Source organism: Megalops cyprinoides, chromosome 23 (genome assembly GCF_013368585.1).
Source record: "Megalops cyprinoides isolate fMegCyp1 chromosome 23, fMegCyp1.pri, whole genome shotgun sequence".
Classification (NCBI taxonomy): domain Eukaryota; kingdom Metazoa; phylum Chordata; class Actinopteri; order Elopiformes; family Megalopidae; genus Megalops; species Megalops cyprinoides.
In genome coordinates, this window is record NC_050605.1 from 20,825,299 (window position 1) to 20,853,154 (window position 27,856).

Genomic DNA, 27,856 nt, shown 5'->3' on the forward strand with positions numbered 1-27,856 from the left:
AGAGATTTTACTTCATTCTTTATAGAGTCATTGCAAGGTCACAAAGCATATGGAACAGAAAGAGATTGAAAGAAAATGTAATTTAGTTCGAAACAGACAAAAAATGATATCTGCATTGTTGATCTGTGATGTCACACATTCTAAACCTTAATGTCCAAACTGACGTCCTTAATGTCCAAAAAAGGCTCCTGTAATCTTCATATGTTCATTCCAACCAATCCAAAGGCTCAGAGATGCCCCCCTTTAATTGCCGCAGTCTATCCTTCGGTCATGGGAAAATGCAGCAGTGAGAACTTCGTTGTTCTGAAGTGATTGATTACTTGACATGAACAGGAGTCTTGTGGCTTTATCAGCATCAGCAGGACAGAGGAAGCTGGGATTGGGCTGGGATCGATTAGACTGCATTAGGGCTCTGCTGTGCTGCGGTGGCCCCCACGTAGAGAAGCTGGCCAACACTTCTCCATAAACAAGCCCAAAAAGAACAAAAGTTTAAAAATCAATAATTTATTTTAATACTAAACAGACAAAGAAACCAGCCTATGCCCACAGCAGGGACAAAGCCCACAGCAGGGACAAAGTGAGCCTTCCTTATGCTCCGCAGCCACACCTGTATTTAATTCACCTTCAGTAAGGTGTGCCTCTTTATTCAAATAGGCTGGTCCTCGTACAAAGAAACACAGGTGCACACAATCAATTTACAGTTAGCATTTGGATTCTAAGGGAGAGGTGGTGAAGGCTCTCCTTCACACCCCGCCTGGGGTTAACTAGCTGGGCAACGTCACAGAAGGAAGCGGGGGCTCGGTGGCAACTGTGGGTGGCTGCCTCATTCTAAAAGCTATGCAGTCGTGCCAGTGACCCCTCCCCATGGCACCCGGTCAGCTGCCACCGGAGATGATACGGTCCACAGAAAAGGCGATTCAGATTCAGGCCTGTCACACTGCCTCCCGGTTTCCATGGATAACTTCTTTATACAGAACTGAAGAGGAGAGCAGTGCAAGCCAAGCCCCCCCCCCCCAACCCACCCCAGCAGCAAGCCCACAACATCGAAACAAACGAAAGAAGCAGTCGCATAGCTCCTCTGATTTATTGTTCGAAATCCATACTTCATCGGTTCACTCTGCACGCTTGCGTGCCAGAGATACATTTCGGTAATTACCAGGCTGTTATGACTCCATCTGTAGTCTCCTCAGATGGACCCCTTCAGCCTGTGTGAAAAGTCGGTTTGGGAGGAGCTGTGTGTGGCACCCTGGCCCTGGATTCTAGACCACCCTGTATACAAGGATACGAGAGTGTTTTACAGAGTTCGCTGTGGACAGGCTGTTGAGGCTGACTGTCCAGTATCTGTCTCCCACAGCCTGAGCTAAAGAGAGGCAATAAGCCATGTGTCTGCGGTCTGACTTCATTCATTACATGCGTAGTATACACTGTAGGCTCACAGCCTGCGATTAGGACAGGTGCAGCTGCGAGCACACTCCCGGTCCAGATGGCTGAGGTTCAGATGCTCCTTATCTTTCTCTCTCAGGCGAAGCGTCATGGACACTGACTCCTCCTTCACACAGCACCTAAATGCGGTTGCAAGTCCTCCCGTCTGCTCTTGAAACGGTCAAGTTCGCACGCTGACTGGTTGCAAATGGGAACAGTGACCACAATTTGTTAGCCATTGTGGCTACCTGTTCCCAGCTGCACTGTCATTCCTGCTTATGCGCTAATGTGTGTGCATCTCTGGCAAATGTAGTATACAGCTGCATAGGTGTTATGATTGAAGGAGCTTAGTAGCTAGCTAACAACCAAATGTGTAATTTTACGTGTGGGATAAACTAAAAATGAAATAAAAAACAAAAAGCAAACAGCCACCTGAATATTGGATTTGAGCTACAGAGAGCTCAACATACTGCTGCTTGCTTTTGATTGATTTCTGAAGCTACACTGGTCCCATCTTCAAAGAAAGCTGTTTGCTGTCAATACCTGGCACGGCTTGCCTGTTAGTGCTGTGGCCTCACGTTAGCAAAACTCCACCCGAGAGCGAGTTCTGTCCTTGGTGCGTGTGTAGCGTCCTCGCTCCAGCCGTATGTGTGCATATCAACCAAAGGGGCTGTGTGCAAAGGGAAGGTGAGGGAACTGGGGTTGAATATGGGGTTGACTGGTGAAATCGTTTTTGTAATTTATAATTTATTTATAATTTATAATTCTGCTCGGTGAAGAAGTAAGTGGTGAAGACGTCTCCGTCTCTCTGAATCTTTCGCGAATCTGCATCAGCAGCCTTAAAAAAGAGCCCAGCGCATGAACCGTGACCGCTGAAGACGGGCGCTCGGGTATGAGCCCCCCCCCCCCCCTCCCGCCCCCCAACCCCGCTTCACTGCGGGAGTCTGCCAACACACTCCTCTCTTTTCCACGGTTCAGGACCTCTCCAGCCATCCTCGTCTGATTGACGTTTGAAAGGAGCAGGAGGTGTTCCTCCGGCCTGTTGCTTCAAAGGAGGCGCTAAAGCGGCCTGGTCCTTGCGGAGGTGTGAGGTAAACTGGAGAGGTATGATGAAGAGGGGAGCGATGGATGAGGAAGGATAAAAGGGTTGGGTCCACGAGATGGACGAGGCGAGAGAAGCGAGGGGGAAGACAGGTTATTGGCAGGATGATTGATGGTCCCCTTCTCAACGCCACGGCGTTACCTCTTAAAGTACTAGCCATACTGTTTAAATCAGCTGAACTGTTCTCGCTTAACAAAAATGGCCGCATCTGAAGCAGTGTAAATTTGCGTTGATCAGTGACCCACACAGAGTCTACATTAGCTTTGTGTGTCACTAATACGCAGTCCTTTCTAATAACATGATCACTATTGGCCATGAGATAATGAGCATCCCAGCTCATGTCATATAATTACAGGATGTCACACTAACTTCTACCTCATGTTCATATACTTATTTTTATTTACTAAACTGTATTACTATACATTTCTATACTGTGTTACTATATTTTTTTCATTCTGTATTAATGTTGTGTAATTTCATATTTGGCTGTTCCGTGGCCTGGGGCTTTTGTTCTGTCTTTCGTCTGGCAACACCTGTGACAGAGGTGTAACCTGGCAAAGAAAAAATCAATAAGTGAATGGTAATGATTGCACCCATGGCTCAGCCTAATTACTCCCACAGTGAGGGGCTCAGGTTCACCCCCCCCACCATTGTTTAACGTATACCTGCCCCAGGTGGTGAGGAGAATTGTGGTAGCAGGCGCACACAAACTCACGTCTCACAACGACCCAATTACAGCACCAGCGCAGTAACAACTGCTGACTCCCAGTTCCCATGGTAACCCTAAACCTGCAAGCCTTCATGCTGTTAACCCCCCCCATCCATCCCTCCTGACCTCTATGACCTACCCCCCCCCACCCCACTCCCCACACATCATTTTATAGCACGAGACTTTTACTGCATTGTTAAGGGTTCGGTTTTACACGCTTTTCCTGTGTGTCCTTTTGTAGATCTGCGGAATGATTTTCACCTGCTGCTTGTACAGAAGAATCCGACTGGATCCCTACTGAAGACCAGCTCACCCCCCCCCTCCCCCCTTTCCTCCTCTGGGGAGGGGGAGTCGTCCCCCCCCCCAGCCTGCCGAACCCCAGCAGCATTCTCCTACCTCTCTCTGCATCAGCTTGCATGAGTGCGTGGCCCTCCCCCAGCGTCGGCCATGCTGCCTTCAGCTTCCTGGTCACTTACTCTGTTTCTGCTGTGTTACTTCTGTGATGGAATGCATAGTCTGAAAAATATTGCAGCCCCGTTACTGCGGGAAAAAAAAAAAAAAAAAAAATGCAGTCTGTTCTCAGGTCAGCACAGAGCAGATCCACCCGTTAGTCACATCCACTGCTGCACCTTGGGTGCATGCAGAGCCTGTTACAGCACAGTGCATCTCACCCTTAGCTTAAACCCACGCACACACGTGGGTTGATGTAGATGTACACCAACACGGACCATGTGATCTTTCAGAACATTCAAAGAATTACTGTAGATTCACTAGACGGTTCTGATTTGATATAAGGATACAAACAGTGGAAGTAGAGAGGTTAGTTTGTTTGGTAGGAGGGTCAGGGTAAGATCATCACATGTATTTATCTGGTTTTAATTACTAATTATGTGTTTAAATTTGTGTAATTGATAAAACGTGGACCTATGTGCTGTTTATTGCAGCACATCTCCGGGAGCATTTGCTAGCGGCTTTACCAAAACAATTTTGTGACTGTGTTTCTTTGAACTGAGTGTAGAACTTCAAAGGGAGCACTTAAAAACATTTCAACATTGACATAAACTTTTTATTTTTCGCCCATAACCAGGTTTGGGTACACCAGGGGGGAAAAAATGCAGACCAAAATAGCTAGGTTTCCACAGTGGCACGCTGACTGCTACAAGACATAAAGATTTAAAGATGCATGAGTCTGACACTGTTACTGTAGGTAACGCTAATTTGTTCAGCGGGGGAAATGTGGTTAGCATCTGCGGCGTACAGACATCAGGTTAATGGGGGTTCAGGTGTCACAGATAAAAGACGTTGTGGCGTGTAGCGAAGGCTGGTATTCCTGTGCCGGTCTGGGCTGGATTTGGCAGGAGCTCAATGGAGAGCTGCCTACTTGGCCCTCATTACCGAGCTGTCAGAGAAGCAGCCATCTTAAAGGTCCTTCTCACTCTCTCAGCCAGTTTAGATCTGCGGGGTGTTACAAGTGTCTGACGATCTGTCAATAACCTGACAGAGCACAGGACAGGAGCACAGTAATGAAGAGGGGAAATGGATTCTTAAAGCCCGACTTAGAGGAGGGCAGAAAGGTCTGAGGCGTTGTGGATCGGGGGAGTCCACTGTCCCCGTGGAGCTGTTTGTTGTGTAGTCCCTTGTCATTCAGTGAGGACCAGCGTAGCATCTCTCTGTTAGCTGGGTATTAGGAAGCAGCTCAATGCACCTTTGGACTGTGAGGTCTTACTTGTTTCTTGTTGCGGCAGTTAAAGCGTGCTTTCCAACCCCCCCCCCACCCCCACCCCAAGCCTCTGGGAGTCTGCGCTGGTTCAGTCTCATTCACAGTTATTACACCTAACTCAGGTTTCTGACTGTTTCGCACCTGTTTTTGAAATGAGTCACCTCGGCTTCCCCCTGCAGGCTGTTCATTCCTCGGGATGTTTATGAGGGGAGGTTTTTAAATGCTTTAAAGATGCTCCACGCCTTTCTGAGCAGTTTGTGCTGGAGCAGTCTCAGTGCAGCAGCGAGAAGCAGCGGGTCTTCATGCTCTGATTGCAGTGCATAAATGCAACGTCCCCTCTTCCCTCACATACCTCCCTCACTTCTGTCAGTCTCTCTCCCCTTCGCTCGGTCTCTTTATTTCTCACTTTATTGCTTTCTCTCCTTTTTCCTTTTCTCTATTTCTTTCTCTCCTTCTCCACGCCCCCACTCCCCCTTCTCTCCCTCTCTCTCTGTCTCCCTATGTGTCACTCTTTCTATGTGTGTGTGTGTGTGTGTGTGTGTGTGTGTGTGTGTGTGTGTGTGTGTTAACTGTGTTTGCAGTTGTCACAGAGCAAAAGCACCTCTGGGTACATTTGAGCATCGCGCTGCATGCACACATTTTATTATTGAAATGTGTGCATAAATGTCTCATGCTTGCATTCGTTAACATGAAAGAACCACTGCTTTTGATAATGTCAGCCATTTACACAGGCCCAAGTGTAAAAAAAGACATTTGCCATACATGAGTATATGATGATCAAGAAAAGATGTGAAACACTAAGAATGGTGAATTGGAAATTAATGTGGAAATCCATAATACTGCCTTGTCATTAGACTAATTACCCCCAGAGCGGACATCTGCTACAGGAGGAGTTAGTCATACTTCATTGATATCCCAGATTTAAAAAAAAACAGATAAATTACAAAGCAAGGTACCCTTGTAATCTAAGACAGCCAGACCCCCCTATAAAATGTTTGATCTGACAATAGAAACCTTGCTGGGCTTGGATGGTGAAACAGTGGTCCATATCACTCTTTAAAGTCAAATCTCACATTTCTTATAACATGACAGGTAACTGATGGTTACTCATCTCTAATGTGAATGGGATCACATTAATAGAGTATTTTGCTTCATTTCTTTCTTTTTAACCAAAAAAAGACATCGCTGTGCCCATTCATTGCCTGCCTCAGGCTTTAGTGAGGCCCTTTGTAGCTGCAGGTCTTTTGATTCTTGGCATATGTTGGAAAGGGATCAGAGCTGTGACCTTGTATTCTCTTTCCCTCCTGGAGGGGTAACAGAGGATTGACATCTTCTCATTTACTCACCATGCTCTGAGTGGCAAGTTAATTTTGCATTTTGAAGAGAGCTAACAATAGCACCAGTGTGAGCAATTAATCAAACTCATGTCATACTTTGTTGATTGAAGGTCATATGATTAGGTGTGAAATGTTTCATAGCGTTCAGTAAACGGTCAGTAGAATGACCTCCGAGACCAAACAGTGTCATACAGTAATGTCTTATGTCTAGCCCTTAAACAGCTGTTTCTTTTTGTATCCTACAGCACATATATGTAGCTGTACGTACACAGCTAAGTGCTTTATTGTCTGGTAATGGTTACAAATGCGCATTTTGCTGCACTTTTTCAGTGTGGAGGGAATGCTTTCTAAAATGGCTCCTGCTCTCATGGTTTTGGTTTTACACTGGTTCAGATGGTGTATCTGCTGAGGGCCTGCATGTTTTTATCTGACCAATGAATGTGCAAGATGGACATGGACTGACCTCATACTGGCAGGCAAGAGTGGTTGTCATGGAAATGCTGTTTAATTGGATTGGATGTTTGCTCGCGAAGACATGAAACTGATTCCTTCGGGGAATGGGAAAGGCTTTATGGATCTTTGAATCCCTACAAGAAATACATGAACAGTTACGTGCTGTCTGTATGCAAGTCATTAGAGGCTAACTAGATTGTTCAATAATGCTGAATGTAACATTCATTGTACACGCTGAACACACACATTTCTAGAAAATGCATCAGAGTCAAGTTTTTTTTTTTAAGCTAATTTCAAATCCAATCCAGTTGACATCTTTGAGGTGAAGTACAGCAGGATTTCCTTTTGCTTAACCAATGTTCACGGCCATCATGGTTTAACCTTTCCTGTTCTCAGTCATGTGTGTTGAAGTATCTGAGTTATAGTCCTGAACTGGAAAAAAAAAATTGCCGCATTTGTGTTATCAGTAGATGTATATACATATATGAATGTGTTAATTTTCCTGTGAGGCTCTGTGCATCAAAATGTTTGAATTTGTTTATGCCTTGTTGAGCACGTTGCATTTAGTCTCCACAGTGTTAAGTGTTTCTAGTGTCTCTAAGGGTTCTTGCTGTTCTGAAGTAGTTCCCGCCTTAATGCCTTAACAACGATGTGGCCTTCTCACGTGAAGATTACAGTCTGAATATTCAAGAGAAACAAACTGCAAACTTCTTTCCTGTGACGAGAGCTTTTGAAAATCTGTACGGTGAACATGCAGTCGGATTTGTTGTGATGTGCATAAGACTCAAAGGTTTCGCAAAACTCAATAAATCTCACTATATTTTAAGAATACTTCTGCTGTCATTATTATGAGCTGTTTTTTACAGTCAAAAATGTGTTATCTTTAGGCAAACTTGACTAATTATGAATATTAGTTTACATGTCCCTTGCAGGGGGTGCATTGTGGGTAAATTCCCTGTGATGTCATCATGTAATTTTGGTGTGTGTAATAACCGCCCTGCGGTCAGATTCATTGGTTTGGCTCATTGCCAGGTATCATGGCTGCACTGTGAGACTGGCTTTAAGACCGTGAGAAGAGGCTTCAACACAGCATAAACATCACAGGGGACTGCCCTTGGGAGGCATTGTGTATGCCGGTTTATGATCCAGCTACCTGCCCTGGCATTACTGGTACAGTTATTTGTACCATTTGAGCCTGTACATTTCCCAGAATGCACTGCAGTAAAATATTGGATTTACTGAAAAAGCACCACTTTCAGCTGTGATTTATCCATTTTAGAGCTGAGAAAAACACGGAGCCAGGCACAACAGGTCAACTTGATTTGAGTCGGTAAGAGCAGAGGCTGGAGCAGGATTGGAGTTCGAGTCCCTCGCCGTGGATGATCCTCGCTGCTGTTTTGGAGCAGCGAGCCTCAGGGAAGGAAACCAGTTTCCATGGCATCTCCAGTCCAGGGTCTTGCCTGAGGGAGCCACAGTGGGTGTTTTCCACCTGAGTCACAGCTCAGTGAAGGAAACCACCAGCAGCTGCAATAACAAATACGGCATGATTGGGGAGGGGACTGAATTCAGATTAATGAGTTGCGCCTGATTGGAACTGATTGGAACGAACTTGGAACAAATTAGAATCTATTTAGAGTTAACCGCTGTGTCTCGGTGATCTCCTTCATGGCGGATTAGGACCGCTGATGGTCTGGGAGGAGTCGAACTGTTCTGTGGGAGGTCTGGAGATGACACAGCGGTTAAACTGAGAGGTCCGAGCCAGGCCTGGACGGACCTTTCACTCATCTGTTTAAACATCAGTTCACTCTTTCTGCTAAGGTCCGCCACCCGGTCTCTGACCTGCCTCTCACTGCCCTCTCCATTGACTGATGGATTGATTGGTTTATTGATTGATCCAGATAAATTTACAATGCTAATAGGATATATATAATATATACATATTATAAATACAAACCACAGGAGTAAGAAGAGCATAGTCACATAAATGTAGGCACGGGATAGCCAGTGACAAGTAAATAAGTATGTATGGACACACCTCTGCCCTCCCTCAAAATGCAAAGAAACACAATTTGTCTATATACTGTTAAAACAATGATGGTAAATTCTCAACCTCTTGGCACAGTAGCTTGACTTCATGAAAAATTTAACTGAAATGCTTCTGTTCTTGCGAAAGCATTGACAGTTGTTCTGGGATGTGTGAACACTGTCATATCCACCAGCGTTCACAGTGATGCTTTCTGGCGAATGTAACGCCCACCCCTGCAACATCCCTTTCCATCCCAGACAGTCACACGGGGGAGAGAAGGGACAGCGGGCGGAGACAGTGGATGATTGACAGGACTGATATCCAGTAGGGTGGCAGGAATCAGCTGTCTGGTGCTCCACCTTGCACGGTTATCAGAGGCCAAATTTTTTCCCAAGGTCACCAGAAGAACGATTAAGAACGATTCCCTGCTACGATGAGGAACATTAACCCATCGATGCCACTGCAGCTTGGCTTTTTCATGCAGCTCCGAGTATTGGCTTTAAGCCAAGCCTGCAGATATTTACACTTATTGCTGGGAAGGAGCAGGAATGGCCCCTCTGTGTATAGGGGACAACCTAGCCAATATCCACAACAAACCTGCTAACGTTAGACAAATATCACCTCAGGGCTCAGGGCAGCAGCTGAACAGAGGGCATTGTTTCGAAGGAACGCAGTCGCTGTCTGAAATGCGAAGTGCATCCGGAGTCCGCCGGGAGCTTCTTGAAGCACACGATGTAAACATGTCATCATTGCTGTTGCGCGCTGAATTATTCAGCCTCGCTGGGGTGCACAGCAAGCAATCTGACGCTACAACCCTGCAATCAGGCAGTCTGTATCGCCGGAGAGAGGGCAAGGCCTGATCTATGTGGTGAAGTTACTGCTAATATGGGCTCTTGCCGCTAGATTCACCCCAACCAACGTGCACACTTGATCAGAGTGTAGGTAATGACAGCTAAAGGAGAGGTGCCTCTTCTGCAGCTACCAAAGAGTGTAGTATTTTTGGACTAGAATATGCTATTTAGCCTGTCTGGTCGTACCACTCTGCCTGTACTCTAGAGAGTGTATAGCACTGTCTTAAGCCTGGTGTTAACAATCCCAGTGTCCCTGCTTCCCTTGCGATTTCTTGTAAGCTGCTTCATGCATTAATAACTTTATGAATAATACAAAAATACTTCCAGTGCCAGTGTGAAATTCACCTTAAAGTAATTTACACCTCTGGCCGCTTATTTCTGCTGACAGAACTCAACTTGAAAGAGCTTCAGTATTTTATTCCTTTTATAAAAAAAACCTACCTAATATATGCTCTGAGTCTCAATGAACTGGCTTAGCCATATCTTCAAAAATGTTTGATACCCAGAACCAGCCTTGTTGCCCTTCTCTGTACTTTCCAAGAGCTTCTACACTATGTTCTTTTTTATAGCGAGGTACCCAGATGTGGGACACATGACGCTAAATACGGTCTGATGAAGACATTGTATAATATTAACAGATCGCATCCTTAATGTTTTTTCAAGAATCTGGAAGCATTGGATATTGAAGGTAGGCTCCTCTCAGTTACCCTCAATGTGTAACACCCACCTAGGTGATACATGGCAGTCATTTTATAACCTAATGCTCTCCACACATCAGCCGAGGTGGAGAGGGAGGGCATGATTTAGGCAATTAAACTGGTGGATTATTATCTGTGCTTCATAAATTGCTGCTCTGAGGAGACCGTATTAGCTTGAGAATTGTAATTTCTGCTGTGACGTAGCTCATTTTTCTTTCCTATTTTCCACACCAGTTGTGTTTCAAGGTTGGTTAGACAGTGTTAGTGGAAGGGATGCGGAACCTCCATAAATTAAAGTGCATAAATGCAGCAGATCAGGCATTGACTTTGCTCACAGACTAGTTTGTTGAAGCACCTCTTATTTTAAGCTCATAGCTGTTGCTAGTTAAAACTGTCACTCTTGGAGGAGGAAGCACAGGGAACTCTCTGGAGCTGCGTGACTGTCCCCACCCAGGACAGGGCTGGTGCTGTCGGATTTGGCTATGATTGTGCCCATGGGTGGACTGACGTAGTGTTACTTACGTACTTACATTACGTAAATAATACTTGCATACATACGCAGTATGCATATTCCTCATGGTTCAAAACAGTAATGCTCTTGTCTGTCTGCACCACTCTCTGAAATAAGAGTCCTACCCTTTATCTTTATGTGAACAGCCTGAATGAGAGGAACATGCTGAAGGCCGCATTGGGCAAAGCCCTCCTGATGAGATCTTAAGTGCGGCATCTGAGTGCATTGTCTGAGGGGGAGGAGGAGCCGTTTCACCGTGAGCCTCTCTCCTCTGAGCCAACATCTGCTGCTAAAAGGTGTTTGTTTTCCTTAACGCGACGCTCTTTCTGTCGTGGGGTTGCCATGGCGGGGATGGGTTTTTAAGCATCTCAGACTGACATCAGGTAACCACCGACCCAAGATATATATTTTTATTATGCGTGTTTTCGCGCTAACATTTACAAAGAAAATCAGCAAGGTGATGAAGAAGAGAGCGGGTTGAGCCGTGTCCTGTAAACATCAGACCCCAGCGCAGCTCCGCACAGTAGATCTGATTTGAAGTAGCTTGATGATAATGACGGTAGTGTTAGTATTACTAGTAGCAGTAATAACGACAGCCAGCTCTGAATACAGTTTTTGGCCCTCTTCATGTACAGTAAGCAGAGGAGACAATTGATGATTAGCTCAGGGAAAGTGGAAGCAGATGAGCAGGTCTGTGCTTGTCCCCTGTTAAGAGGCCAGCTGTATCTCGTTCCAAATGGATCTGGCATGGAGAGGGGCATCAGGGCCTGGTTTTAATTCAGCCCTGAAGTTCAAGTGCTGTTACACTTAAGTTGTAATCCAAGGGTTTTATTATTGTTATTGCATCATTGTCTACGTGGGAGAGATTGTTTAAGCAGCCAATCACCTCTTTGCATCATCAAAGTCTCTGCTTGCAATCGCTATTCACTAGAGGGCGCTTTGGAGCTCAGTAATGGGCTCTGCTATAACCCATAGGGTATGTATAAGGTGGTCTTTACAATTTACATTTTAATCACACACCAGTGCACCTGACAAGCAAAGCTATCTTCTGAACAATCTTTCTTGGATGACCTTACCCTTGTGTGCAATGCATTCTTTTTAGAGAGGCTTTTTATATGGGTTGGTGTTTGTCTGTCCCAGTTGCCATGGTTATTGCTTACTTCGGACCCTTACTCCCGATGGCATATGGGGGCATTGATGATTTCTTGCCAGTGTCTCTGGTCATTACCACTGCTCTCCGAGTGTGTCATGTCTGTGTAAATGTCTCTTTTTTGCAGCTTTTTTGTGACCTGTTGTGAGGTAGCAGTTAATGTTTATGTTTGCATTTTATGTTATTTTGATTCAGCTGGATGATGAGAAATTTAACCGTCTGTTAAATGAGCGTAATTTCAGTCACTAAAACAAGAAACGGTGTCATAAAGCGCATAAAGAGCTCCATAAACCCACTTTACTGTTCCCCCACAATGCATCTCACATTGTTGTGTTGGAGATGATTGGAGAAACAGACAGTGATTCTCTGGCTGCCAGGATTTTATAAAGTATTGAAAGTTTTTACTGGTTTCTTTAGCTATGTGATTCTATTTTGAAAATCTAAATATGTCCACTCTATTCAAAATGACTGTTTAAATCAAATTTTCTTCATCATCATCATCATTGTCATCAGCATAGTAATAATAATCATTGTTGTTTTTATTTTTATTAATTTATATCTATCTTTCTGCTGGGGTAGATATTATCTCTGTGTTACTCTTTGAAGCATGCTGCGCCCCAAACAACCACACATCCCACTTACCATATGCTCATGACTCATCAGTATCATAACTTGAGGAAAGGCATGTTTTTCTGCTGAGTCAGTACTTGGGAAGGGTTCTCCAAAATGCCCTGGAAAACACCAAGGACCTCAGTCTCAGGACTGCACTTCTCGCTGTGGAAACTGGAGTGAATTTAATTACGGGCTGTGCTGTCATGGGTGTTTCCCTTCACAGTCTGCCCTGGGTTGGTCATTTCTTAAAAAGAAGGGCTTCTGTGAGCTGACTGGGACCCAGCTACTCCACTATTTCTCCACTCCACTATAAAGATAACAAATACATTTATACAGTAGAATTTTACCCATGCTGGAGGAGTAAGGCTGGTTCAGCTGGATTTTTTATGGGTAACAGGTATGTCCTGAATAAGAATGTTCCATCTAACAGGGTTTGTCCTATCTACAGATTCAGTGAATAATATTTCATATTAGTAACATTTCCAGCACAACCATCCACTTTGATGTGAGTGTAGAACCCTCCAGAGGCGATGTTCTGTTCTGGAATTCCTGGTGGCACAGGATTCTGTTCCTTTTCACAAAAGAAAAAGAACTGAGAGATCTGATGAGCAAACACAAGAATATGGTGGTTTCACATTTTCCGTGTTTGTGACTGGCGAGAAACTGACCCCGAAACGGCTCTTCATAAGAGAGAACTCCCTGTACCCCGTTAAACCTGCTCTGTCGTTTCTCCCCTTGCACATTGCGGGGGGTTCCTGGCAGGACTCTCCTCTGCGGTGCAGGGACTCGCTGCAGTGGTGCAGCATTAAAAATGCAAATGCCAGGGCATTGCAGAGAGCCTGGAGCCTCTCTGTCAGAGACAGACAGAGCGCTCTGGTGGGACATCATGGAAAAAGACAGCAGTGACTTTGCTCATCCTCTCCGAACAGCGCACACACTACACCACCACTGCAGTTCATAGCAGCATGCCAGAGACGAAAGCACTCAAGCGTCTCACTAAAGCAGGTACCCATAGCAGTTTCTGCTGTGAAGTCCTGTTCTGGGTGCACGGGTCTCTTTACTGCCTCCTCAAGTCATTTCATCCACATTTCATGTGTGAGTTTTCTCACACATTTAGCACAGAAGAAAGACAGTAACAGAGGGTAAGTAGAACGACAGGACAACAGTAACTTAAAACAGTGGGATGGTGATAGCGTTATGGCAGATTTTTAGCAAGGACAGTTAAAAGACAAGGGCTAATATGATATGAGTATCTATACTGATGCATATGGGATAGTCAGACAGTGATAACAGGGCTCTATAGAAAGACCAGACCTGGGTAGAAAAGCACACTGCAGCCTACCAGACCCTTAAAAACAGCAGCCTTTGTCTGTGACACTTAAGGGATGTGTGGGTCCTGAATCACACTGATGGGGACTGACGAACCCCCACCATCCCAGAAGGCCCATCATACCTGACCCAGAGGTCCCAGAACAGCAGAGGAACAGTGGAATCCTATTGTGTTCCATGCATCAAAACACAAGCAACTGAACAAGCAATACAAATGTAATTTAAACTATGTGTAAGCCTCAGCGCTGTGTGGTTGGGTGAAATCAATCTTTGCCAGACACATGCAGGAAACTTGCTCTGGAACAATGGGCTTTCGTAATGATGAAGCAAGCGCATGTAATAAATTGCGTGCAACAGTAAAAAATCTACAGCAGAGGAGTTTTACCGTGATTTACTCTGGTCCTGGTTCAGCCACCAAGGTGACAGTCCGACTGCTATTTCTGCCTATATAGGCAGGATCTATGGAAACACCCTCAACATACACTACACCAACAAAACCTTCACACTGCAACACACAAAAAATCGTAGATAAAATAGAGATCTATAAAATGAAACGGTATTGTATTACCTATTACATTCAATCTATAGCATACATGTACTATACATCTGAACAGCCATAAAACATTTAATATTGCTATATAGCTGTACAGGGGATATATCTCCATTGTTGCAGGAATTCCCAAATTACCCCAGAGACGAGGCTCAGCTGTCGAATACTGTTTAAGTAGTCATTTACAAATAAAATGGGACCTTTGCATTGAGTTTCATAAATCTAACGGCGTGTACATGGCATTATGGGGGTCGTAAAATCCCGCTTCAAACTTCGTGTCGGGAGTTTGGTCCTTACAGCGCAATGATCCCAGTCCTGACTCCCCCTAAAAAAGCCATCGCCGTCACGCCTCTAGGAGTCAGTACAACTCTCTCTCTTCTTTCTATAGTTTACTCCATTTCCGCTTCCAGAAGGGGAAAAAACCACCGTCGCTAATTTATTCAACAAGTAGTGAGAACCATCAACAGGCGCAAAAGTACACCCGGTGCAAGTGTACCTCTTCTTCTCCCAGTATCGAAGACGTCCAGAAGACACGAAGTGGAAATTCAGACTTGGATTGAGGAAGCTTTCGTTTTGAAGACACAAGTTCAGCGATAAAGTTTGCGTGCATGAAAGTTCAGCGGCACTGATTTCTGGCCTGGGTCTGAGAGATTTAGAAAGTGACTGACTGTGTGACGGGAAGATTGTTAAAAGGTAAGTTCACGTTTTTGTAAAACGCTGTAGAATTATGACTTTTGAAACCGAAAGGCTTTGCAACAAATCAGTGTGTTCTTTCGCGCATGCCCAGATTTCTTGTACGAGTTTGAAGTGTACAAAGGTATGGAACGCTGGTTTTTAAACTAACCATTGATCTTCCTAAACTAAAAGTAATGTTTTATAACTTACATCTGTTTATTGCGAGTCTGAATCTATTGGTGATTCTTTGCTTCGCAACAGAAGTTAAGGGTAGGGAATGTGAGAACGTAAGACTGAACCTTCAGTAATTGTTTGAAGAGTTTTTAGTAAACCGAATACAGTATTCATGAGGTGCAAAATACAGTTGTGAGTGGTCCCTCTTGTCTTGTATATAATAGTCGTATATCAAATTAGTAAATGTTACATCATGTTAGGTTGAATAACAGTTTAACGCATGCAGTACTATTTCCAGTTTACTCTAGGGATAGCGTTGGTTGTTTCAAAAGTTTACTTCCCAGAGCTGTTTTGATAGCCCGCTGTTTATATGGCGCTGTGTATTAGCAAAATGCATCAACAAATACAAAGTAATCACGATAAACGAACGGGGGAGCGTGTGTAATTAAAATGTTTACGCTTAAGTAAACTTGTTTTCCTCACTATCACACATTTTAGTTCGACATTTTGAGCCAATGGTATTAAGAATGAAAACGGGGGGCACTAAGACTATTGACGTTTGATTTATTGGTAATGAAATCTATAACGGCAAATGCAGCACATACGCCAAAACTGGGATTTTAAAGTAATTGTTGACCCATATTTCTGCACCTAGAGACACACGCTTTAAGGCGAACAAGGTTTTATGCATAAATTATAAGATAGACTGTAATGGAAGGGAAAGTTGTGTTAAAATAGCATCATGGACGGATCTAAGGGGACGCCGAACGCCGCTCGTTCTGAGGTAGAAAAATGCAAAGAATTAAATGATAAATTCGTGGACTTCGAGAAGTAACAGCTGACCGCTGGCTGGTATGCCCGGGGAATGCGACGAGGATGCCGAGCGGCGGCCTCAGTGGCAGAGCCCTACAGCGCTGTTCACTCCTCACCAGTGTCGGGGAAGTTCCCTGAGAGAGTTTTTCCCTCGGCTACATGGGGAATTATTCAGGCTCTGTTCCCGGTACATGGAAGGAGGGAAGCAATGAAATCAATATGACTCACTCTTTGTATAACTTTAGTGAAATTTCATGAAGTGCAAAAGGTCACAGAGATAACCAATTTCGGTGACAGATGTAATTGATTTTGAGACAGACTACATTTAAAACTACTTCCTGAACTTTTGTGAGGCGGAATTTTGGGTATCGCCTCTGATTTACACTGAGTTCCCCTGCCATGTTAACATAAGCTTGCTTCCAAACAGATCCATCCAATACCATCCAAACAGTACTCTCAGCGTTAGACCTCAAATGGGACGAGACTTCATTATGTAACACATCTGATTCTTGTGACTTGTCTACCATATGGCAACATTTGCGAGATCTTTCTGATTAAATTGTCGACTGTCACCTCTGCCCGCGCTACTTAACGTTCCTGCGTCGAACAGATTGAAGCTAGCACGTTACTGCTCACAAAAATATGCTCGGCAGAAAAATGAACGTTATGCCATATAGGTGTTAAGACTTGACTTTTTTTTGTGAGTTTAAGGAAGAACATTCTTGGCTGTTGCTCAGCAACAGCTGCTCGTGCGAAAAGTGAGCAGTAGCTTCTTGTCATTACCTGCTGCCACTGTAGGCTCTGCTGTTGCATGGCTGCTGTAGAGGACAGAGAACCTAGGTATTAGGTATGCGGTGAGTGTCAGGCCACATGTACCTAGGCGCCAAAAGTGGTGGGTGTTCAGATGAATAATAAGAAAAGAGCTGTAAAAATATTTGGTTTCTTTTCTGCAGTATCTCAGCCTCTGTCCTAACACTGTTTTCACTGCCAGCAGTGACAAGAGAATGGATATTTTGGGGAAGGGAGGCTGAAGCCCTTTGCCATTGACCCTTAGGAATGCCTTCACTTCCTGTTTTCTCTTCGCTTGGGGGTAGCTGCGTTGTCAGGGTGAGGGAGATGGCCTCTGCTCAAGTTTGGCTCAAGACGTCTCTAGCTCTTCTCCTCCTCACAGCTGCTTTTAATAGCTGTGGGCTATTTGTTGTGTCAGTGCTGGCTTCATTAAACCAGCTAACCAGCATCAAAGCACGCTCCCCCCCCCTCCCCCCCCCTCCTCGGCCGCCTCTCTCAAAACAATACCATTTTTTCCCTGTGCATCATCTTCCGGAGGTTTGCCGAGCAGCTCTGAAAACAGTGAAAGAATAGATGTGCTCTGTGTGTTTACCGCCCCGCCGCGGCCCGTTCGGCCCGTCGCCGTCACCAAACCGTCTCCCTGTGCCTCGCCTTCCTGAAGCTTCCCATTCAGCGTGACCGGTCACGATGCGCGGCCTGGATCCCGTGCTGCTGTCTCCCAACAATGGCCCAGCTGTCTGCTGCATTGACACTTTCTCTCTCCCCCCCCTTTGACCTCAGCGGCCCCGGGTCCCTGTCCCCTCTGTTCTGTGCCGGTCGGTCCACTGAGACGTCGGCGCTGAGCGATCTGTAGCGGCAACAGGGTCGGGACTGTGTCTGATGGGGACGGCGTTGTTAAAGAGCTCTGGATTTCTTTTACAGTAGCACTGCTCGTAGAGACGGCTACCTCCATCTTCCCCAGGCTCCCTCTATGCAGACGGAGACTTCAAGATTTGTGCAGTGCAAGGCAGAGGTCTCATGTAGGGAGGTCAGAGCTCTGTGCTCTGAAGAACGGTCGAAACACTGGCTTTGAAGGGGCTGCGTTTCACTTGCTCTGTTTTTTTTTTTTTGCACTGTACAAAAACACATCACAGTGATTTGTCCAAATGTGGCAAACATATGTCTCCCTTTATGCCACAGGAGGACCCCAGGCATTGGTGCTAGAGCTGTTTATTTTCGTGCAGAGACGCTTGTTAGCCGGTGGAAAAACCTAGTAATAAAATGTGTTATATAACTTCTATATGTGTTTAAGCATAGCAGAACCACACTTTGCAGTGGCTTCTTTTGTCTTGGGTGGTTTGGAGGAGTCAAGGGGGGGGCCAATTTTTGTCTTTCCCTTGCGGTTAATGGCATCTTATTTACTGGCTCCGGTTACACTGTTTTCTTAAAGTGTTATTTTGCATCACTGCCAAGATGGATTCCTACTTCAGTTGCCCAGTGGACACTGTTGTTTTTAAGCTTCTAAGTGTTGAAGCCCCTTTCAAAGCTGCCAGTTCAGAGGCCTAAGTCTTGCCTGCTTCTTACAGAGCGGCCTTATTTTATTTTATTTTTTTTCCCCTTCCTCTTTGCCATTGAGATTTTTTTCACGCCGGCAGCTGTAATGGATCCTGCTCTTCTTTTATGGTATCAGATACTCACCACCTCATCCACATGGCGGAAGACCGACGTTTCAAATTAACGAGGCCCTCTCAGACTTCTGTTCTCCCCGGATAAGTCACACTCGTAAATCTTTTGGCTTAGATGCCACGTTTGGGTTGCTGAATTTAAGGGGGCCGAAGGTTCTCTCAGCCTTTGTGACGCTGGTGGTCTTTCTCGTGGGCATGTTCTGTCTGGGAAATGGCCTCTGGCTTTGTTGGTGTTTATCAGAGGCTGTAACAATAAACAGTGTGTAAACACTGTAAACTGTGTTTACAGTTTACATTATGTTATTGTCATTTAGCAGATGTTCTTATCCAGAGTGACATACATAGGTTACAATTATTGGTTTGCAATTTTGGGTGAAGTACCTTGCTCAAGGGTGCAATGGCGGTGTCCCATTGGGGAATCGCTCCGGCAACCTTTCGGTTATGAGCACTGCTCTTTACCACCACACCACACTGCCAGTTTAAACACTGTCGGTTTAAAACAAAAAAAAGTGTGACTTTGACAGTCACTGTGTTGAGATGTTTTTATTGGAACCATATTAAAACCAGGACTGACAATAAAACCAATGATCCAGAATGTGTTCTTTCAGGGGAAAATGCACTGTAAGACTCTGGACCCAGTGGCGGCCATGACCCATGAGTGTCCTGCAGTCAGGACATTCTGGAGCCCCAGGGTCACGGGAGGAGAAGCTCGGGGAGCCTGTCAGTGCTCATCGCTGTCTCTGGAATTAATGGAAACGTCACGGAATGAGATTCAAACGCGATTGGATTTTTTGGGGGGAAATGAAAGGGCTTTGAGCCGAGGGATGCGTGGCAGTTAATTTCCTCTCCTGGCGCGTGCGGGGGTCTTTGTTTGGGTGCAGCTGCCGTGTTTACATGCACAGACTGTAATGTCCTGTCACAGTGAGTTTGGGGCTCCGGGTTTAAACAAAACAAAAAAAAAAAAAAATGTCATTACTCTTCAGGTCCGCCGCACGTGTTTTTCTCGTGCTGACGGGGCTACCGGCAGCGGGGGGACGGCGTGGCCAGGTTGAGGGGAAGACATGTGACCACAGCCGTTATGAAGACGGTTTCAGTATTTCGCCTGGCACTTTACTGGCGTGGTTCAGTGCCCCGCCTCAGTTTGTGAGCACCACGCTTATTCAATTAGCTGTGTTTGGTCTTCGGGCTATCGTCTTTTCCATGCTGCTTGCGGCCACGCAGCACACGCATGGGGAGCGTGATTGCCCCGCCCCTGTGAGAGACGCAACACTATGTCACAGTGCCACAAAGGACTGTCCCGCGAGTGGCTGTGGAATCAATCCTGTACAAGTCGGGACTTTCTCATTCTGGAACGTGATTGGCTTGGAAGAAAACAATAGATTGCTATTTTCCAGAGGCATGTGAAGTTGTCTGAGTATGTGCGTAAGTTCTACTTCCAACATTTTAATTAGGTGAGAAAGTGAGAGATGAGATTGAGGAAGAGTATGCATTTCTTGGAAAGTTCAATCGCACCACTTAAGTTCTTGTTCTTTCATGTTCACATCTGTCTTGCCCTTGTTTCTCTTTATTTGCTCAACACCTGCATGGCTGTCATGACCACGCCTGCGAGGGAGACGTAGGTCTTCTGTCTCTTTCATTATCTCAACAGTGTGTTTTGATTATTTAGGGGACCTGTCATAGTTTGAGTAACAGAGAAATCCTCTGTTTTTTATCGGGCCAGGAAAGATGGGAGAACAGAGATGGGCCTCCAGTGCAGTGTGAATTGTCCGTGTTGGGAAGGAGGTTATCACTGACTCTCCACAGGCTTCTGTAATGACATTTTCATCTGACGCCTCTGGATGAAGGATACGATAAAGCGCTCTGCTTTATGGGGTGGGAATGACATCATGCTGGATTAGAGCCCTATGAAAAATGGGATCTGAGGCTTTTTATTTCCACAAATTATGCCCCGCTGGTGTTCCTTGGGATGGCTCGAGCCCCAGCTGTGGCCGTGGAGGCCCAGGGGCAGGTGGGTGCAGTGACGGGTGCCCCCTGGTGGAGCTCACACCTCCCTCCTCCTCTGGGTGCAGGACCAAGGGGGCAGCCTCTTCGGCTCTCAGATAACAACATCATTTCTCTGGGCAGGAGACTCGGTCTCTCTGGCTTGCTCTTGGACGTACCTCTTACCAACATGGAGCGGCAGTGTAGCATAGTGGCTAAGGAGCAGGACTAACCGAAACTCGTTCCCGGTTCGATACCCTGCTGGGGCACACGGCTGCTGTACCCTTGGGCAAGGCACTTAACCCACAATTGCCTCAGTAAATATCCAGCTGTATAAATAGATAACATTGTAAAAACCTGTAATAATGATAATAATAATAATAAATAACCTGCTAATAATGTAATGTAATGTAATATAATGTAAAATAACATTGTTTGTGTCATTCCACCAGTGCACTGAGACAGTGAGGAGCGTGAGGAGAGCAGAGGAGAGTCCGTGTTTAATTGATGCTCCTTCTGGACGCATGTTATCTCAGGCCAGTGCCCCGGTCACTGTTGCACCGTGTAAACAGACGCAGATTGAGAAGAGAATTCAGGTGGGGGCCGGGGGGGGGGGAGTGATCCCCGCTACCTGAGAACGCTGTTCCTAATGACGCCGCAGAAAGCCCGCTTCCTGACAGACCTGTTATCAAGAGGGCTTTGTGAGGCAGAACTAAGGCTGTGCCTCTTGGATGACTGCCCCGCTGTGGCAATTAAAAAAAGCCTGAAAACAGTACCTGCTCACCTCCACCGCTACCGGCTTCTCCAACGCAGACACATTGTTAAGAAGCTGCTCTCGTTAAGAGCCGGTGTCTTCCTCACGTTTCCTGGAGACTAATTGAAGAGCAGAGGTTGTTCAGGTGTACAGACAGTAGTAGTTTTACATGTGGGTTTTCAATGTAAATGAACCCTGGCAAGTCTCTGAGATCTATGGATTTCTATCAATTCAAGCTATTTTGGTGCCTTCACCAAAATAGACCTGTCTTGATATTTGTGCTTGTTTCAGAACATCTTTAAGACATAAAAAGCTTTTGTAAAGTCTGCACCAATGCAAGCCTTTGGATTTTGTGAGGCTAGATCTTCTAGCAGTGTGATCTGAACTGCATCTTGTTTCACTTTAATTTGCTCATTAATGGCCCTTGGGGTGGAGAGAGCAGCAGTTTGCTTTGCCTGTGTCTTGAAGACATTTGTTTTCTGCATCCCCCATAATGCACCACTTCAGTTGGAAGAGGAATCGGTGCTCCCCATAGCACCAATCATCCTGCACGGCTGGTTTAGTGGTTAAACAAGATTTTTCTAGGGAAAAGAAGTTGTTTCAAACATGTGGTCAATGAAGTCTTTTAATGATACAATAGTGCATTAAGTAGATGGCAGTCTGAATTGCCCAAATACTGTAGTTTGTCTATGATTACTTGTCCTTAGCTGAACTGTATCGAATTGCATAGAATAAATATACATTGTTTGAAGTAGTTGTATACATTGTCACAAATCCAGTTATATTATATAGTATTTAGCAGTCTTTGTGTTTTGCCAAGGTCAAATTTCTCATGACTGATTTGAGTGTATGTGGGTCTGTGTGTGTGTGTGTGTGTGTGTGTGTCTGTGTGTGTCTGTGTGTGTCTGTGTGTGTGTGTGTGTGTGTGTGTGTCTGTGAATCAAAGATAACAGTCTGAGCCAATCGGTGCTGTCTGTCAGCACATCCATTCAGGGCTGAATCCACCCGCAGATCCCTGAGCCAGCAGTTCCTGACAGTGACCTAAGAGTGACCTCACTGGCAGGAACTGCTCCATGCTGTGGACATAAGGAGGAATGAGTGGGGGTGTGTGTGTGTGTGTGTGTGTGTGTGTGTGTGTGTGTGTGTGTGTGTGCGCGCGTGTGCGGGTGCGTGCGTGTGTGTGTGCATGCATGCAGGTGGGTGTGCGTGTGTGTGTGTGCGCGTGTGTGTGTGCGCATGGGTGCGTGTGTGCGCGTGTATGTGCGTGTGTGGACGCGCGGGTGCGTGTGTGGGCGCGCGGGTGCGTGTGTGGGCGCGCGGGTGCGTGTGTGTGGGTGCAGGTGTGTGCGTGCAGGTGGGTGTGTCTGTGTCTTTGTTGTGGCTCCTTACCGTCTCTTTAATCGCTGTTGTGATCACTGGAGCACTTCATGTGTTGGTACTTGATCCACGTTTGCCCTCAGGAGGTCTTTCCAACAGAAATAATTGACACGTTTGGTCCATTTGGTATCCCGTTTGTTTTGTCTCTCCATGATTGACAGTTTCATCCACTTAACAGACAGTTAATTAAATGTGAGAACAGCAGGGAGGTTTAAAAGCGGTCTGAGTGCTGATGGGTAGAGATTGGAAAAGGCCTTGGTCAGTCTAATCATTTAATCACTAGAGACTCATTCCAGCCGTTAATTACTGGTATTAAAAAAGTCACGATTCAATTAATCAAATTGAAAAAGGAATTAAAAGCAGCCAGAATTTATTAGCTTTTGCAAACACAACTGTCTCAGTGTTACAGCCATGCAGATACAGAATTAAGTGGCTTCTCTCCTGACACATGCATGGCACCTGTCTCAGTGCTGGAACAATACATGAAAAGGTTACGTTCGAAAACCTTTTTAAAAGTTTTGTATAAAAGCAAGCGTGGCTGTTCATCCTTGTATGGTGTGGCTCTCTCTGCAAATCAGTTAAACTTTAGGTTGTGTTAATTAAAATTAATTAATTAAATTAATTAAATTTGAGATCTTTTGGATACCTGTAAAGGAGGGCCTCCACCCATCCCCGACCCATCCTTTGTCAATATCTGCACTTGTTATTGTTTTTGTAAGTTGTGTTCCCTCTGTCTGTTTTTAATGATAAGTGCCAGACATCTTCATCACAAGGTGTTTCGGTCAGTATCATCAGCAGAGTGCGCTTCTGTGCTGTTCCAGTGAGTGTCAGTGGCACGGCGTTGTCAGTCTGCTGACAGGATTAACTCAAGTTTAATTAAATGTGAGGAGGACGGTTTTTGGATGGTGCTCCCTCCTGAAATATTTTTCTGCAAGCCGTCTGGCGCATGTTCCCGGAGTGGAATTTCATTATTTGGACGGAAAGAAAATCCCCCTCAAAGCATTTCTCCAACTGTGTGTAAGGTTTGGAAAGACTGATCAGGCAGGGACCGTGTGCAGTACTGTGTAATGACTGGGGTTCGGCCATAACTGAACACAGGCCACGGACCCTGGCAGGACACTGATTTTACAGTTAACCAGGGAGCAAATATTATGCTCACATCCCGTCAACAACTTGTCCTGTTTATATGACTCCAAAAAGTTGGGAATTGAACCTTATTATGAAAGTTTTTCCTGTGAATAATTTGAGACCTATTTCCTAGCTGTCTTTACTTGTCTGCACTTTGAAATGAGCTTTTAACAAGATGGAGAAACAGGGCAGACACACACCAAACAGGACAGCTGAAGAAACGTCAAAACTGACATATAGAAGGATTTACCGTGGAGGGAAAAGTAGAATTGAAGCACAAGTGCAGTTAAGGTTTTTGGGCTGGTTCAACATTCAGACTCCATAGGGATGGACACAGTAGGAGTACCCGTGTAAGAATGTTGCTTTTATTATTTAGAAATTCACCCTTTGGACAGAGAGATGGGAAATGGAAGGACCAGCTCTGGACATAAGCAGCCATTTCGAGTCTAAAAAAAGGCTGTTGTGCAAACCACATTCAGTGCATTTGATCTCCCGTTTTGCTTAGAGGAAGACAGCGAAAGGTAGTGTTTCATGTAAGAATGGTCTGGAAGTGCTTCAAGCCATTGAAATATGACACGGTTTTAGTGTAAATCCAAGGATTTTTTTGATAAAAGCAGAGTACGAAGTTGATGGTTTCGAACACCTGAAGCTTAGGCAGCAATACCTGTCTGATATGAGTGCCTTGAGTGGTACCCAGTGACTATATATCATGTTCACCTCCTAAGCCAGCAACAGCCCTGGTCCACACACTTGAAATCCAGACATCTTTGCTTTAATCGCCCTGAAGAGTGTCTGCCAAATGAATGAATGTAATGTAGACGTATATCCAAGCTGTTCTCCAGAGCAAAAGCCACAGTCCTATTGAAGACATTTGACAGTATAATGTAACATTCAGCAGTGTTCAGCCCCTGAAAAGTTCTTTCACTAATGGTCTATGACAGCATTAATGTGCATTTGAAACCTTGTCTGAAAAACAAAACATAAAACATAATCTTTAAAAAGTAAGTAAGAATTTTTTTGAAACCCTGATATTTTTGCTGACAAAACACTGTCAGAATGACACTGTTTGATGTAGTAGGGCACATTTTCTCAAACTTAATACCCTCAAGCTTGACTGCAGTACTGTATTCTCCATTTATTTAAATACAGCCTGAATCAGCAATCATAAATGTAGTGAACATGTTGCGAACCTGTTATAGTTTCATATCTTTACATTACATCATTTAGCAGACACTCTTACCCAGAGCGACTTCCAAATAAGTGCATCACTATGCTAAGATATCTTGGACACTTATGGGTGTATCCCAGCTCTGGTGGCTCTGTATGGTGCTGTCTGAGTCAGCCAATCACACGAGGCTCTTGTCCTTGTCTGAGGCAGGGGCCGGTGATGTCTCCTCTGCCCTGGAGCAATGCAGGAAGCCTGACCCTCCGACCCCTTATCTCTCCCCTGGGGTTCTGTGCCCAGCAGGGTGCAGACCTACGCACTCCCAGGCAAAGCATCCGCGACTCCATGCAGGATGTGCAGTGGATACTGGGGTCCTCGTCAGACAGTGGAGGGATCTTACATGGCTGTGTTGTTTGGGACGGGTAATGTAGTGGCTGAAGGCACCATGCTGATTTTTATGATGAGACTGGCGCTCAGACCACCAATAAACCTCTTTCATCTGATCCCTGGAGAAGACACAGACCGACACAGATACAGTCACATACACATACACACACACACACACACACACACACACAGGGACTCGCACACATACTTATGCATAAAAAATGCACAGTACCACCATTTCAACAGCAGTGAATTCAGACTCACAAAGACGTTTTTAATGATTTTACTGCTGCAGTACGTGCCGGAGGCTGTAGCTGTTAGTGATACCCACTGGGCTGAAAGCACAGACCTGGAACAGCTCAGGGTCGGGGTCTGGTCCCATAGCCATTCAGAGGAAGGCAGCTGCATGTTTCCAGGTCCTCCGGAGACTCTGACAGGTCCTTTGGGACCGCAGCACAGCCTAACATCAGACTAGGAACCTTTGACTCCGTGAGTCATTGCCAAGCCAGACCATCATGGAGAATGACTTGCAAGACGTGAATGAGAAAGGGGAAAAAAATAACATCTCACGTGTAGATGCACCAGATTTGCTTTTTCTCTGCTCGATTACATTGACGCACAGCGATGAAGGAATGAGGATTAGGATACAGGACACGCCCGCCCCTCTTGAGCAGAGCAATATCGCCTTCCCTTCTGAACCTGACTAATTACATATCAAAATTACTTTAATTTCCATCATGGCCACGGCGCATTTGAAAGATGATAATTACTCTGTGGACTGTAATATGTGATTTCTTGCGAGCTACTTAATGTGCATGAAAAAGACAGTTTGATATGTCCTTCAGCGTTGGTGAGTCGGCCGAGCCAATTACAGTCTATTCTCCTTTTCAGTAGTTCACTCTGTGTAATTTGCAGGTGGGTGTTAATAGCAGTGGCACAGTTAAAACCCTTGGACGGTTTATATTCAGTGAGTGTGAAGAATAAGCTTAATCTGTCCGTATGATGTATAATACGGACAGTAATATCACTTGCTGTGTGCTATTAGATGTTAAAATTCATAAGTTGGGCACACAGGCTAGGCCTCTGGGCGGATTACATATTTTTTTTTGTGTGTTAATGTTTTGGTATTGATTGAGTAATCCATTTTTTCGAATTAGTTTACTGTTAACAGTAAAGATCCTGTTTCACACCACTGAATGGTAATAGGCTTTGCGTAACAGGCTAATACAAATACAAATGCCTTTTGTGTATCTTGCGTCATTGGTAATTATCTTCAAAACCCCATATTGTCAGAAAGGTGTAATGCCAACCTGACTATTAAGCTGTTTTAAGGGCTATTCTTTGGCCTCTTGCCTAATCTCCGGTTCTGTGTTTAACTTTTAATTTGGCCACAGCATAAATAGAATGTTAAAATTTTAATTTGCACTTTTAAGTCTTAGTTGATAAATCATCTGGATAAAGTGCTAAAACCTTAAGAGTTTATATGAGCTGTTAATGTGGGGTCAAAGTGTATCGGTGGTGATGTCACCAGTGGGGCCCATCATGTCAGGTTATCTGTGGTGGTGACCTGCCCAGGTGTTTAACGGCCTCTTTAGTCTTGTTTGCCGCTGTGTCTAAATATCTATCTATATTATGGAGGACAGTGCTGTTGCTGTTTAATCTGGGTGATGTCACTTTTGTAGTCTGAGGTGTGAAGCCTATGACGTGACCCTGTGGTATAGCAAACTGTTAATGTAACACAGAGCTGAAGAAAGTGTTGTAGAGCTTCCCCCCGGGAGAGGAGAGCACTGATGCCGTGTTGTTCCTGTCCGCTCTTAAAGCACTTGCATATTTTTGCACGTTTCTCTGAGGTGGTAAATCTGCGTGGAAGCTGAGAGTGATCGATTTCCATTAGGGCTGAAAAGAACCGCTCTTCATATTTAATGGATGCGGAGAATTTGGGGGAATCGAGGTGAAGCAAAGTTTCAGAACCGGGCTGGTTAGACAAACACTGGTTTTCGTAATTGGAAGGAAGATGGTTAAAGAAACAAAACAGAAAATCTCTTTTGGGCTGAGGTCTGAAACCAGACAGCAGTCGTAAATTTACCCCCCATTTCTTTTCAGTGAAAGTCGTTAAATTAAATGTGCTTCTTTTTTCACATGGGTGCATTGTGTTCTCAAATAAGGGAGAGAGAGAGATCCTCCCCAGTGCAAGACATGATCTGGCTGCTCCCTGCAGAGCGGACTGTGTTCTTGTGGCCTAAATACAAGGTAAGCTTGTTTTTCGGAGACAAAGGGACTGTGTATAATATGTGTAAATTAGACCCCTCTGTGAATAATCATTCCAGATCCACTGGCGCAACACTGAATGGTAATTCTGTTCAAGTAATTACAGACAAGGATTACGCGGTTTGCTCAGCAATGTATTTGTGTGCGTGTGTGTGCGTGTGAGTGTGCACATGTGTTTGTGTGTGTGTGTGTGTGTGGCCGTGTGTGTGGCC

General features: G+C 45.0%; 1 protein-coding gene and 1 long non-coding RNA gene across 3 annotated transcripts in view; both read left to right on the forward strand.

Moving 5' to 3' along the window:
* The window catches only part of tspan11 (tetraspanin 11), a 46,060-nt gene extending 42,505 nt beyond the window's left edge, over positions 1-3,555 (forward strand). The window contains exon 8 of one of the 2 annotated variants that reach the window (XM_036518255.1): positions 3,475-3,555. In XM_036518255.1, the coding sequence (XP_036374148.1) occupies positions 3,475-3,534 (60 nt within the window). In that variant the 3' untranslated portion in view covers positions 3,535-3,555. The remainder of the gene's footprint in view (positions 1-3,474) is intronic. The other variant, XM_036518254.1, reaches the window with a different exon arrangement.
* Positions 3,556-14,890: 11,335 nt separating this feature from the next.
* LOC118770105 overlaps positions 14,891-27,856 on the forward strand; it is a 44,260-nt gene continuing 31,294 nt past the window's right edge. Inside the window, exon 1 of the long non-coding RNA XR_005004536.1 lies at positions 14,891-15,163. This is a non-coding gene — a long non-coding RNA (uncharacterized LOC118770105). The remainder of the gene's footprint in view (positions 15,164-27,856) is intronic.